The sequence below is a fragment of the Homalodisca vitripennis genome, chromosome 7 (genome assembly GCF_021130785.1).
Source record: "Homalodisca vitripennis isolate AUS2020 chromosome 7, UT_GWSS_2.1, whole genome shotgun sequence".
Classification (NCBI taxonomy): Eukaryota; Metazoa; Arthropoda; class Insecta; order Hemiptera; family Cicadellidae; genus Homalodisca; species Homalodisca vitripennis.
The window spans coordinates 128,792,852-128,808,651 of record NC_060213.1 but is presented as its reverse complement, the minus strand read 5'-3'; the positions used below and the strand labels follow the sequence as shown (position 1 = coordinate 128,808,651).

General features: G+C 33.8%; 1 protein-coding gene across 3 annotated transcripts in view; it reads right to left on the bottom strand.

Annotated features, from left to right (window-relative positions):
• LOC124366308 (E3 ubiquitin-protein ligase Ubr3) overlaps positions 1–15,800 on the bottom strand; it is a 119,320-nt gene that overhangs the window by 25,867 nt on the left and 77,653 nt on the right. For 2 of the 3 annotated variants that reach the window (XM_046822750.1, XM_046822752.1), the window contains 8 exons: positions 11,186–11,367; positions 9,626–9,765; positions 8,985–9,127; positions 7,359–7,525; positions 4,965–5,214; positions 3,730–3,877; positions 2,096–2,275; positions 333–547 (listed from right to left, as the gene is read on the bottom strand). In XM_046822750.1, the coding sequence (XP_046678706.1) occupies positions 333–547; positions 2,096–2,275; positions 3,730–3,877; positions 4,965–5,214; positions 7,359–7,525; positions 8,985–9,127; positions 9,626–9,765; positions 11,186–11,367 (1,425 nt within the window). The remainder of the gene's footprint in view (positions 1–332; positions 548–2,095; positions 2,276–3,729; positions 3,878–4,964; positions 5,215–7,358; positions 7,526–8,984; positions 9,128–9,625; positions 9,766–11,185; positions 11,368–15,800) is intronic. The other variant, XM_046822751.1, reaches the window with a different exon arrangement.

Below are 15,800 nucleotides of genomic sequence, written 5' to 3'. Positions count from 1 at the left end.
AATCTGGAGCCCATGTCCGTCTGAAGAGATCCAAAAAAAGTTAGTGACGATGAAACTCATAACAAACTCATTGCATTGTTTCGACATCAGAGATACCTAGACTACAAAATCAAGTGTATTCTAGCTGAAGAGGTGTACTCATTGTCTAATCAGGTGGAACGTCTAATTAACACTTCCCATCATAGCTACATTATGTGTAGGAGTTTGAATGTATGCATAATAAAAGGTACCACTAGAAAATTTATATGTATGAGTTATGAAATTCTTAAAGCTTTTAAAGCAATCTCTGTCAAAAGTGTGATAAAATAATAGTAATGTAAAGGGAGGTTTACCGAAGTGTCTGAATGGTTCCTCCGCTTTGCAACTTCCACACTGGTACTGGAGCTGGGGCCGGGCAGTGCCATCTGCTGGTGGTGGTGTTTGCTGGTGGCAGCACGGCCACTACTGGCAGCTGTAGAGAAGCTGCTGGCAGCCACCATCTCTGTACCGGCCATCACTGCGAGCGGCTGTGTGGACGGCGGCAGGGCTTCCATAGGTTCACTGTCACCTGCACATTGGTGGACAGGTTAGGAAAACTGATTTTTATATTAAAAACCTCAAGAACAAGTTCAGTCTACCAAAATTATATTGTAGTTTTGTGTTGTTGATACAAGTGTTCCTGTATCATTTTTATTTATTTTTTAACCTCTAACATTACACTAATTTGATTGCAATGACATGTTCTCCACAGTTTGTAGTAAAATAAAATTATTTTGCTGTAAACATGAATTTTAAAAATAGATTTACTCTAATTTATTCATGTACTTCATTCTTTGTAATCCGCAGGAATCTGACGGGTTTCTACTGGTCAAAACTATCCTACTAGAAAGGACAGAGGTTTGAATAATGAAGCTAATTGCCTAACGCTTTACTACAACAATCCATAAATTGTTCAACTAAATCCACAAAAAAACTTTCAACTAAATTTTTTTAGCTCACTTTAGAATATTTTTACAATTTATAGTTCTCAAATTTTAAAGTAGATCTTGTAATATTTGTAAGTCATAGTAAGTTGTTTTTCATTATCAAAAAGAGTTTGACTCAATTTGTGTTAGTCTGCCTGACAATTTAGTTACTTAACACATTCGCTGCGGGTGACAATTGTCATGCAATACTGGCGCGCCATGCGGATGACAACAATAGCAGACATCTGCTCGCTTGGCTGTCATTATTTCAGTGTGAGTCTAGCAGTTGCCATGGAATGTTGTGCTGTTTGCCGCTTGTTGTGCCTGTTTCATACGTTGTTTATTCACAATCCGTTTGTAGTTCACAATTTTTGTTCGCTGGCTGTGCTGTATTGTTTATTGTATGTAGTATATGGTGTAAGGTGACTGTGTATGTGTGTTTATTATTGTATTTAGGCAACATGGAGGACGACAATGAACTAGTGGAAGACTTTATGAGTGAACAGGACGATTTCGATTCGAGTTCAGAGAGTTCTACCGATGTGAGTTCAGTCCATGTTTATGGACTGTTTTCAATTTTTTGCACAAATCTCTTCTGCGAGTTACAGTGCCATTCGGGAGTAATAGACCCAGTGTCCTGCGGTACTGACTAAGCAGGGACCGGTGCCAGGTGCGGCTGACATCAATTGTTGTCACAGTTATGACATCACCAAATCTGGCAGTGGGGTTGGTTACCTGGACAACCTTGTACAACTTTTTTGGCTCCTCTGACTTCATTTTGGATAAGTTAAATAAAATATATTTTCCCGCATTTACCATGACCGATCAAATTTTTTCAGCAGCGAATGTGTTAATATAAGCACACTCATATAATTTTTCATGCAAGTTATAATATAACCAATAAATGTTTCTTTGGTTATAGAATTCTATTTACGCAGTAGTGTTGCTAACTGTACAAGTGGTGTGCAAAGGCGCCGTGTACTCCTGCTTGAAAACAAATGACACACTGTTGTGTGCACTACATTAATTATTGCAAAACTACTTAAATTACGCTGCTTACATTATAAGTAAATTACTTCCACTTTATTTATAACAAATGATTGTTTGAAAGTAGTTTGTAGACTAAAGGATATCGAGTACATGAGACATACTGATAGCGGGTTGGTTGTTGCGTGTGACGAGTGCCAGGGAGAAGGGTTCGACACCCGTCTCTGCCGGCAGTGCCGGGACTGGGGGCAGAGCCGGCATGGTACCGTCCGGTATCGGCAGTGCCAGGGGTGGAGCACCGGTCATCCTCAACCTCCTGTGTACCTGCACCCACTCCGTGTCACCTGCAATCACATTATTCTGGGGTTTCTGCAGTGGTCACTCCTTAAATAGGATTTACTGCAAAGGGTTGTCTGGGGCAGCGGCACAGCTGTAGGAGGTTCTTCCGATCAAGTGGTACTCTCACCCTGGCATGCCTCCTCATTTATCACACAGTAGTTTTTGTGTTTAAAAACAAACATAGCTTTTCAATCCCCAATCATAATTATGACAGACACAAGATAAAATCACTTGGTTGACCGATTCCGTCTTTCCTTGTCTCAAAATTCAATTTTCTTTTTTGGACCTAACCTTTTTAATTCCTTTCCATTCTTTAAAAAATCTTAATAATTTTAAAGCAAATTTTAAAAACCACTTGATTGGGAGAGCTTTTAATAGCCTTGAGGCACTTGAGGAACAAACGACCTGAGGTCAGCAGACTGCTTGTCTCTCATTAATTTTTTATTTATAATTCATTGTATAGACTTGTGATTCGTTGTATTATTAATAAAAGTAATAAAATGCATATTGTACGAATGTACATATTTCCTTGTAAGTTTTATTCTATTTATTTATTTTTAGTTTCATAGAGAACCTTCATTTCATTTTATTACTTATATAAATATAGATTATAATTTTTGAATGTAAAATAGTAATGTAAACTATATTGTGGTTCTTGTTTTACATTAATAGTATAGTTTATTAATGTTTGGTTAGGTGTAAGAGAGGACTTAATAGTCCTAACCTCGCCAATTGAGTATGTTTTACGTTGTATTCAATAAAGACATTTTTCATTTCATTTCATTTTACATACTATTTTAATAATTATTTATATATTTTTAACGTTACGATTTGCACCAAAAACTGTAAAGCTGGAACTTTGTTAATAAAGAAGTTTGAAATTAACTGTAGTTATTATTATTTCAATAATAAGCAGGTAATATTTGAAATACAAAAACTTTATTAAATTATAAATCTTTACGAGATTAAAATTTTTATTATGAATGTGCAGTCAAACAAGCTAATAAATTATTTAACAATACATAAATAAAATTGTATTTATTTTTCAACTTTACAATAATTGCTTTCAAATCAACCGTTTTATAATAAATTAAGGATAAATAAATGTAGATAAAATCTAGACAATCTAAAAAAATTAAATTGTTATTTACAGTGAGAAGAGACTAATTGTCAATTCAATTATCCTTAAGATGTGTAATTTCTTATCAGTATATCTTTCAACTTAAGTTTTAAGTTCTCAAACAAAACTACACTGTTGACTTGATCGTTGAACAAATTGTGGGGCGAAATACAAAAAGCGCTTCCTCCTGATCTCAAGTCTCACTTTGGGAAAATGGAGACTACAGTTCTGTCAGGTGATACGTTTGGAGACCTCCTCCCTGTATAGGAGCCTCTTGTTGAGTATTGTGACAACTACTTGTATAATTACTTCTACCAGTGTATACAAGTGTATACTCACTATCACTATCACAGACGTAGACTTGTTCTGGCAATGTGATGGACTGTATAGGTGTACGCAGGTTAGCCGAGAGCCAGTCTGTCTCGTACCATCCTGCTAGGTCTGTATCCCTCACTTGCCTTGACTCCGCGCTTGAAGTCGCGCACATCTGCGGACAGATAGGTGTCAACAAACAACAAACTCCTACGTATTCTACATGCTTGTTTCACTTTCAATCTAATTTTAACTGATAATCATCAAAATAGATAATAGTCTTGATCACATATTTTGAACTGTGAGTTGTCAAATATTGAATAATAATTTTGAAGGCACAATACAATAGTTCAGCATACAATAGTTCGCATTCAGATGCAAGGTTGACGCCGCAATCTGAGGAAATTCAAGAAGACCATCTATCCAACATCAATTATAAATATTTGATAGGAAAATCACTAGTCTTACCTTGAAAACTTCTTAATAGGGTCCACTGATTTGAAAGAATCACACATCAAAGTACAAAATTAGCTTGATAAAAAATGGTATTTTTACTTTTTTAAGTATTCCCTGGTCATAGAGAGTTTAAGAGTTAGTTGTAAGCCAATTGCAGACGTGCTGCTCGACTTCTTCATTGCTTTCAAATCGTTTTATTCCTAGCGATTCCTTCATAAGCACGAACAAAAAATAGTCACATGGGGATAATTCAGGGCTATAAGGAGGATGCTCAAGGGTTTTCCAGCCCTTTTCTACGAGTGTCTCCTTTGACAAGACCACGATGAGAGGCCTGGCGTCGTCATAGAGAATGATGGGCATATCTATTCTTTTGTTTTGATAGGCGAATTTCATCACCATAACAACTGACAGTAGTGAGTCGCATTCACTGTAAGTTGATTATGCAGAAAACTGATAAATAAAATTCCCCCATGGTACAAAAAAAAATTGTTGCTAAGACTGTTCCAGCATAATTTATCAAAAATATTTTGTTACAGAAAATTTATTGCACAAAGACGACATATCATTGTTCTCGGCAAAAACACTAACAACGATAAATTGTTGTTAAACAGTCTAAGGGTTAAAGTCTGACTAACTCATATCTATAGGAAAATAATGATTAATAAATAATTATTAATCCCAAGTAATACTTTTAGCTTGTACAATGAAAGAGTCCTGAACACAAGTAACTTGTCAACTCATAACAAATGATGCCTTATACTTGCCTTAGCGTAATTCTAGAAATGTTAGTATAGAACTTGACACACCTGGTCTGGCTGGTCATGTGGGTCGGTTGTCGCTATGGCCTGCTCTAACAAGTATATGAGAACTGCCATGACGTGTTCGCTGACTGTGTGCTCCACCACAGACTTGTACAGCACCAGCCACACCAAGGCATGGAACACACGCGTGCGCAGGACCTTGCGTGGGTCCTGGTACGCAGTATGTACAGGTCCTGGAGGGCGGAATGGAGGCCAGGCCACTCCTCCACTGCGTATCCTTCCCACCTGCTGGGCACTGAAACACACGGTTCATATATTAACATTTTTAATATATGTTGTCCTTTATTCGCTCCAAGTCGTTGCCTCTTTTAACATAGTTCCAATCTAAATTCAATAATTATTTTCTATAAATCATGCTTAATTGGTGTGGTTTAGATAAAAAAATTTTTAACATATTCGTTGTAGTCACTTATATATCGGTAGATGATTCTAAATGATAAATGGAATCTCAAGTTACTACGTCACTTTTTATAATTTAAACAAAATGTTCTGTAAACTCTTTAATTATTGAAAATCTAATCTATATTAATTTATTATACCACATTCGATTTATGTATTAAATAAATCAATTTAAATTAATAATAATAATAATAATAAACTTTATTGTGAACAGACAATGCACACATTGTATCACAATCGTCCTACCTAACCTAATCATTCATACTGACAATACACCATTCAGACATACATTGTATCACTCACGCCTCTTTCACACGATTTACAGGCCCGGCAAATTTATTTGTTTTGATGGTCTTTGAGAATTTTAGGTTTTAATCATCCCAGCGACCCATCATAAACTCACCAACTGAGTAAAGTGCCCTCGAAATTAGAAGAGTTTTCAACTGAGTTTTGAAATGTTTTCCATTTTCACTAATATAAAACTAATAAATCTTTTATTTTTTACCACGTCACTGGTTATGAGTGTTTGTTACCAAACAGGAATTCTATTAACCCTTTGAGGTCTCATGAAAAATCGCACCAACTGCCCCCAGGTTGTATTTCTTTTCTGCTATGTTATAGCTTTTTTACATTATACAAACCAAATATTTTAAATACTTTTTTTTATGTAATATTTTTGTTGTTTTTTTGTTTTTACAAAGGTAAATCAATAATTACAAAAGAGTCTATACCTTCTTTTAAAATATTTTGTTTACGTTTGTAGGTAATAATTTGTAAAATATAAAAATAAAATAACAAATTGATCAAAAGTAATATTTATTTCACACACATAAAGAATAGACCAAAATTGCATGGATAAAAGTAAAATAACACAACAATACCATTAGGGACATATTTTACTCACTTTTCAGGTTATTTGAAGTTTATTTTTTTGCAATAATTTTCCTCACATGGGATCCAATCTACATTGTAATTAGGTTTATTTGGCAAGGGTCCAGGTACCTACTAATAATTAAGACCTTTACAATGGTATGCACATCACCTATAGTTACATTTAAGATTTTCCACCAACTCTTTACGGGCCATCCTCCTGAGGTAGTGAAAAGCTACTGATTGCATGAAAAAAAATTCAATTTTACACTCTGTGTCACTGTACAAAGTTTTATGATTGTACATTTACAAGAACAGAAGATATTAGACCGCTTCAAGACTTTTCAGCACCACTACATAACAACTCATATATCGGATTGTGTCTGACATTGTAATCACGTCAATTTCACTCATTTTCTGCCGGCAATCTGAAGACCTAATAATGACAGCTGGAGAATGATTGTCATTGGCTGTGTTTTGTCGTAGCCAGTTTCTTAACATTTGAGATGTATTTACATCAGTAACTCCATGTGTTGTTACTGAATACGTCTTTTTTTCTGATTTCAAAATTAATGCAGAGTTTGAGAATGACCATGATTCTAGTATTTGGGAAAATACACAAAGTAATGGTGATGATGTTCTACCAACACTAAAAAACATAACAGACAGTTGACAGTAATGGTGATGATGTTCTACCAACACTAAAAAACATAACAGACAGTTGACATTGATGATAGCCTAGGCCTAGGCTCAACAGCAAATAGTGGTGGTAGTAATGATTGATAGAAAAAAAGGTCTGTTTATAAAGGACCTGATTTTCCTCATTTTCCCTTACACAATGTTAGGTGGGAAATGACTAACAAATGTTTCTAACAGTGTGTAAGGAAAATTCCCGTGCAATAAAATGCTGTGCAATAGCATCACGGAGCGGAAACATCAAAGACCAACTGAAAAGTAATCCATATACATTAAATGTTCGATTATGTTGAATTTTATTACAAGTGTGCCGAGTGTATTTGCTACTAGTGTGCAAAAACGTAAATGTATTTATTGAAAATTAAAATAAGTTAAACTTGTTGTTGATAAATGTGATTGTCATGAAATACTTACTATTCGGTAAATCTGTCCATGGAGTTCTGGAAGTCCCTACGATGGACTGCACGTAGCAGCACATGGATGGGGTCATACAGCTCCTCCCACACCTTCGGCTTGGGCACATACATGCCTTGCTGCATGTTCCCACTGGCCTCCAGGTTTGGTGCCTTGTAGTCTGCCACCTGATTCAAGCATTTTGTCTGTCACTACTGATTCTTTAACGTTAAAATATAATAGAGAAATTTCAGCTAGTAAAACTACATGGTGGTTCAAGAGGAAAGGAAAACATTTTAACATGTGCTTTTACACCTAAAAACAAGCCAAAAGTTCATATAAATATATGTCTGGAAATGCTTCGTTAGTAAGATGAGACAAACGAAAGATTTTTCCCAGATTTTCACTCGAAGGATTAAATGAACCTAAACTACAACTATTAGAGCAGTAATTAAGACAAAAATTTGATCATTTCATATGAATTTTGACCTTAAAAATTGAATAAACTACTGTAGGTCCCATAACTGTAAGTCCCTTAGTTTGTAAATTAACTTGCTTTAGAAACGAAATTTTTATGTCAAAAAACATATTTTTACGTTTAAGGCGACAAAATTTTATTAAATGGCTAACAAGTGCATAAAATCCAAGGAATAAAGATTTTAGAGCATTTAATTTTTTTAAATGTGATATAAAAAAAACTCAATAGTACACAAATTGTAATTAATCAATTAAGTTTTTATTTAAAGAAAACAAACACTGAAGTAAATGCACTTTGAACAGTCTTAATGCAATAACAGCTGTTACAGTATCATATCAGCTGATCGGTTTCAATTAAACTTTATTATTTATTACTTTATTATTAAGTTGGTAACACTAATCATTGTTACTGTTGTTGGCTGCTTGAACATAGTATGACTTTATTCGTAGATCCTTGGTTACTTTAGTTGTGATCAGTGTTACTGCATTTTTATCTGTAAGAAAAATTAACTTCAAATTCCATTTAACATTTACTGTCTTTATTAATAATTTAAATTAAATTAAAATTCAATTTGTTTTTATAAATTTGTCAGTTTTCATAATGCCTCATGTATTTTCTCACGCAGATATGGCTTACGTGAATGGCTTTTGTAATGGCAATGCTGAAGCTTCAGTTGGTGAATATCAATGTCGGTTTCCTCAACGTACAGTACCAAATTATAAAGTATTTACCAGAATTTTTATGAGACTGGTTGTTTTTCTAGTACAAGAATTTCATCTGATCGAGGGCTTCAATATGAAGATGTTCCTAAAAGTATTCTTCACGCAGTTGAACGCAGTCTCACTACAAGTTCGCACAGAATATCTATGCAACTTAATATCCAAAAAACTCGTGTGTTGCGAACTTTACACTTACACAGATTGTATCAATTTCATATACAAATAGTGCAACATCTTCAGCAAGGAGACAACGCTGTGTGTCAGCAATTCTGTGAATGGATTAGAACGCTTTGTTGAATTGTTTCAAGCTAATAAAGCATTTCCAGACATATGTTTATATGATTTCTTTTTTCTTGTTTTTAGGTCTACAATCACCTGTTACAATGTATTCCTTCACTCCCAGGCCACCCTTTATGTTTAAATTAAGACGTTCAGCCACAATTACAGTACCTCGGTGAGAACGGATTCAAAATCTCGGCTCTGCGCAGTGCCGCAGCGTTCAGGCATCAGTTCCATCAGCTGACTGTGTGTCTTGTCACACATGCAGAGCAAGGTGACCATCTCCAGCTGTGAGAGAGCACACTGCTTTGCTCCTGCAACCACACAGTTAGTAACAGCAACAATCCTAATGGCTTTTATAGCTCATAAATATTTTGTATGGCGGGAGTTGATTACAAAAAAACTGGCAACCATTAATTCAGAAGCTTTACATTCTTATATTAAATTTTGAGATCTGATCATAAAATCCATTTTACTTTCAAATAATTAACGTTGAACATTTACACAATACTTAAAATTGTAATTGATTTGTCTAATCCAACCAAACCATGTTTGAAAGAAACTTTGTGTATGGGCATATTTAATAGCAAGATACCAATTTTTTTCAAAAAATCTCCCTAGATCAATTTATGAAAGAGTTCAAAGAGAAATCAAAAGAAAGTCTAACGTAGTATTGGTGTCGAGGTAAAAGAAAAAATTCATTAATTTCTTAATATGTAATAATGTGTCGTTTTAGTTAATTGACATAATAATTATTTCATCTCCTTTAATTATCATGTTTTATTTATATTGCTGTATCAGCTGACACGTACCCAGGTTGGTACGTAAACTGATCAATGAAGCGAGGAACGTGAAACAACTCTCCAGCATGGGAGTCTCAGGTTCCGTATCGTTGTTCTGCTTGTCCGCTAGAGGGTTGGACACTAGACTGAGCCACTCCTTGATGTGGAACCTACAACACACATCATAATCAACACTCTATCCGATGTTGTGGGAGACCAGTGCTTATAGTTCAGTGAATTTATTGGTACTTACTTACATTCGGATTAATTGTGTATTTCTCACTCGTTACCCGGTCTGTTCTGGAGTTTAAATATATTAAAAACAATGTTTTGAAAACTTACAATAATAAAAATTTTTTTCTTTAAGTGCCTTTAGATCATTTTTTGAAAATGTATTCCTATGAACAAGATATGATAATGTCAAATCTGTATTAATTAAATTAAAATAACTTTCATATCTTTGCTGCAATTTCAAGCTACAACTAGAGTACCACTCCAAATTTTTACAATTATTTCTTAGTAGTTCATGTAGGGTATTTATTATTTTTAAGATAACCCAAAAAAACCTAAAATACTGTATATAGTATAGTAGTAGATGCAGACAAAAAAATTAATCATTTTATTAAAACTCACAATTTTACAGTTTGTTTTTAAAGCAAAAACAAAAACATTGTTTGAGGTTATTTATTGCTTCCTATAATCATTTAAATTAAACAGTTTCAAATTTTGAAATCTCAACAGATATCCATGTTAAAATTAAACATTAGCTAGCAAAACATTGTGTTTCTACTAAGCACCCTCTTAAGAATATTTTTCTTGGCAATAGATGCATGTATTATTTCCTTGTTCAATAAAAACTGCTAGTTCTCCAAATAAGTAACATCCCAACAAAATTATCACATAAATTTCAATACAAGTTCCTTGTTATTCCAAAGAAATTGCACGAAAACAGTTCAGCTATATAGGCCAGTTCAACTATATGGGCCAGTTCAGCTATAAAGGCCCTAAGATCATAAACAAACGCTTTTCAAATGTGGGAAGTAATTTTTGAAACAAAACCAAAATTTAAAATGAAAATAAAAAGCAGGTTGTAATTAGTGAAGCAAATTACAGTTTTTTATTAAATTTCTTCACTTATATATTGTAATTTATTTATTACTTATTGTAATTTATTTATTGTTAGATATTTATTGTTTATTATTTGTTACTTTTATATTCTTATATATAATTGTTCAGTTTGTTAAATATTTACTAAGTTATACCACTTTATATGCATGTTGATATTGTTACTGTTTTGCGTTGAATTTATACTTCTGAATGCGATTGGGGAATGTATACTCGCTGCAATTAATGTATCATTTACACACCATCAAAATAACTATTTGAAAAGCTTCACAGTGGATGAACATCTAAGAAGAAAACCAGACTGTGCTATTTTACCAACTGTAAAATGACTTTAATTTGAATAGCAATTCAGTATAAATATGCTAGAAATTTAGTCAAACGTGCTCTATGAGCACCCAACATTGAACCGTTTGTAAATTTTATTGAAAATAAAGTGATTTATAAACTCTGTAAATTTCCACTGACTTGTCAATCACAGTCTGCATGTAGGTGTCTGCGGGAATCTGCGTAGCACAAATTTGCAGTAGGTACATATCTGCATCCACCATGGAGTTGCAGAAGTTGCACTGGATGTATGTCATCGCCTGGCCCTTGATCTGGAGCCCATTGCGCACCCATAGGCCATTCAGAATCTCGTAGAATGCTGCCTGCAACCCACAAAGTCATCATTATTGTAAGTTTGCATGGTATTGAACTTACTTATTTATTGTGAGAAATATAAACAAATAAACATGATTAAAGTACTATTAGTAGAACACAAGCTATAAATAACTACATTTTCTTTCAGAAATTAAAATTTATTCTTGTCTATTCATTTTGGTGTTGTTTGTATTATCATTATTAGACGATGTAAATTTATTTTTGACTAGTGCTCTAGTACAATGGTTGTCCAGAAAGCAATAGGCGGTTTGGTACTAGCTCGGCAGTGGGCAGGGCTGGAGCCGCCATGTTAGGGTAAAAAGATCTTAAGCTCCGCTTCGTACGCATCGAACTATAGTAGCGGGTCTAATTTTCTCACTGTGACTAATTAAAATGTGTGCTGCAATCAAAAATCCACAAACCCATTGAATTCCATTGTAAACTTTGAGACAAGTTTGAGAATGGATAATGAGTGAAAGCAGACTTAGGCAGTGGTGTGATTTTTAAAATGGCCACACCAATTTTCACAATGAGATTAGCCTAGCCTGATTATTGTTACTGAAAATCAATGAATAAATTTATAAATATTATTACAATCACTGAACTATTAGAAAATTTCCCCCAAATTTCATGCAGTTTATTTCATAAAATTCTTGTACAGTAGCTTGGCTACCACAAATTTTGTGCCAGATGGTTCCCAAAAACCATCGCAGAGGACTACAAAAAACTAAAGCATGTCTATTCTGCATCTTTGAACTTCCTTAATGATACTTGGTAATGAATTTCTCGATTGTATCATGATTGGTAATGAAACATGGATGACAGTAAGGGGATAACCGTTTCCTGGAGCAACGAGGGTAACGCTGGTTGATTTCCTTGAACAAAGCTTGACAACCAATGCAGAATGGTATTTGAAACACTGCAGAAACTATAAGGTGATAGAAAACAAGTGGTGGAGAAAATTGAACTAAAAAAAATTGTTTCTTAATGGCTATGCATGTGCACACACATGATTGTGATCTAGCCTACAATGCATCACTTAGTTGAGCTAAACTTTTGGCAGTGGTTGAGTTAACCAGTGGTTCAGATCTCTGAGGGTGGATTTCTTCACAGCTGAAATCGAAAACAAGGTGGCCACTCAAAACCTCTTTTTAAATTCTCTGTCAATAATTTCAAATTCTCTAATCCATTGTAAAACCATATAAACAACAGTAATACAGTATTACTGCATTTAAGATTGGAACTGTGAAAGTTTATCGTTACCAGCTGTATTTGCAGGTAATGCCACGAAGCTGCAGCAGTCTAGTGAATTTCATTGCTAGCAACAAATTCGGTGATGTTCATCGCTACCACCAGTTAAAGCTCCTTAGTTTTTTTTTTATTTCTGTGTCTTTCAATGCGTTGACATAAACTTAACTTTCTCGAATACATAAACTTTCGTTTCTGCGATTATTCTGTGATTTTGTTATCTACTAATAGACTTATCATGATGTTAAGAACATATTTTAAGCATTTCCAGGGACATTATAAAATTTCAAGCATAATCCATGCATATTTTACCGGATCTCGAAATTCATGCATAATCCTCACTTTTCTAGATTCTAATCGTTGGTGACACCCATGGTTTCAGTCCAGCAAAAGTATTATGGCCCCAAACTTATCAGTAATTCAGAACATGTTTGTAAACTTTAGTGTGGGGTAAATAAAAACATTGCATCTACAATATTCACTTTAGTTGTCATACAATAAAACAATTTAATTACGAGGTTCAAACAGAGTAAAATGTGCTAGCAGGCTGGTGCCTGGTCTTAGCTTGTAGCCTTGTTTATGTAGCTTGCCTTGACTTTTTTTATATTCTTAGTTCTAAAAATAAGTGTAAAGCTGCTTGGAATGTTATTAGATTAGAAGCTAATTTGAGACCTGCAAATCAGGAAACAAAAATTGATTCAGAAATTTTTAATGACTATTTTATTAACTCTGTAACAATATCAAATGTAAATAATGTAGCAAGTAACTGTAATATAGCTGCCATCCAGTTTTTAAATAGGTATATATCTGACATGAATATTGAGAATAACGTTTTCCACTGGAAGCAGATTCCTTCAAAAGATGTGCTCAAGTATGTTTCTAAATTGAGTTCATCACAAAGTGAAGATGTTTATGGTTTCTCCAACAAAGTAGTCAAGGAAATAATAGATATTATTCTAGAGCCCTTAACACTTCTTTTTAACATGATGCTTGAGCAGAGTGTTTTTCCAGATACTCTTAAAGTTGTCAAAGTTGTACCTATTTTTAAGAAAGGAGATAAATTGTGCCCCTCTAACTATCGCCCGATATCATTAGTTCCTATATTTAGTAAGGTCTTTGAGTGCTGTATAAAAGACCAACTGTACAATTACTTTGCTGAGGGAGAACTACTAAGTAAGGAGCAGTTTGGTTTTTTACCTGGTAAAAACACTATCAAAGCAGTTGAATCAGTTGTTGAAAAAATCTTAAGAAGTTTTGAATGTAAAGATATGTTATCAGCTACTTTAATTGACTTGTCGAAAGCTTTCGATAGTATATCTCATGATCTGCTTTTAAAAAAACTTCATTGTTACGGTATACAGGGTAAAGAATTGAATTTAATGACCTCTTATCTAAGTAATAGGAAGCAAATGGTAGCTCAAGGTTCTGACGTATCAAAGCTCAAATTAGTTCAAATGGGTGTCCCTCAGGGCTCGGTCCTGGGGCCTTTTTTGTTTATTGTAGCTATAAATGATTTTGCTTTTAGTGTACCCTGTATGTCCGTTTTATATGCGGATGATACAACTTTACTCAATTCTGGTAAAGACCTGATTAGCTTAGACTTGGTGCAAGGTAATGCAATGAGGGTAGCTTGTGATTGGTTTAGAGCAAATTTCTTAAATGTAAACAATAGTAAAACAGAGAATATTTATTTCAGTTTAAGAACTGCTGTAACAAGTGGAAGTAAATCAGTTAAACTGTTAGGGGTACATTTGGATGACAGGCTTAGTTGGGATACTCATACAAGTAGTCTATGTACAAAGCTATCTAGGGTAACATACTTATTACGTAAATTAAGTTTATGTGTAAGTAGAGAAATGTTAATAACATCATATTTTGCCTTTTTTCACTCACTCTTGTTATATGGAATACTTCTTTGGGGTAATAGTAGTGGAGCCCAAAGAGTTTTTTTGTGGCAAAAGCAAGCTCTAAGATTGATTAAGAATGTGAAGGGTAGGGAATCTTGTCGCCCGATTTTCAAAGAGTTCTCCATAATGACAGTACCATCTATGTATATATATTGTTGCTTAATGAGAGTTAAAGAAAATCTAGACAAATATGAGGTGCGTCAAGACATCCATAATTATAATACAAGAGCTAAATATATGTTAAATTTAATACCAGTAAGACTTGAAAAATTTTAAAAAAGTCACTGCTTTATGGAGGTGCAGTTGTTTAATAAATTACCTGATAGTGCATGGACAACGAGTCTAAATAAATTTAAAACAGTTCTTAAGAATTGGTTTAAGGTTGCACCTTTTTACTCTGTGGATGAATTCTTAGTCTGTGATACAAGTACCATAATTTTCTGATAGTCTGTTTTAAATGGTCTGATACATCTTTTTAACTATAAATGTTGTTTTAATTTGTACTGTTTATATGTTAGTTTTAATTGTACCAGTTTGAAATCTTTTAATTTAAGCTCAGCATTCTAGTCAAACTATTTTAATTTGTTATATTCATTTTTCAATGTAAATTTTGTGATAAATTATTCATTTGTGTTTCCTATTTGTAAGTATTTGAATTTTAGCACTGGTGAATATTTATTATGCAATTTTTTTTTATATAGTTTTAGAAAGTAAACCACTTATGTATAAACTTACTACAGAAAAACATTACTTATTACTGTGTTATAACCACCATAGAACTTTAATAGATTATATATATTTATATTGTCTGACAATGTCTATTGTACCTGTGTGTATTTAACGACAATAAATCTTCTTGATTCTTGATTCTGCATCTATCTCCTAATCCTTATCACTTTTAGTCAGAGATAACATTTGGTTGCAATGTACACTCAACGAGGTATTATTGACGTAAGAATATGATTGCTAAATTACTCAGATATACAAGTACCATATGTGTAATATAAAAGACAGGAAAATATTTGTAATTAATTTTATCTTTTAAGTACTTTTATGGCAGAAACAATGTAGGCTACGAACATTTCACGCAGACTATAGATATTGTAAAACGTTTTGTTTTGGCAATTATCTATGGCTTTGTGGCAAATATTATCTTACCACCTAAAAATATTAAACTTTTTTGCTCATTAAAATTCCCGCAATGTTGCCTCTGCAGCCTGGCGGTTTGAGCAAACAAACGGCAGATGACGTGTGTCGCGTCGGCTACGGTAAATTAACAAAGTCTC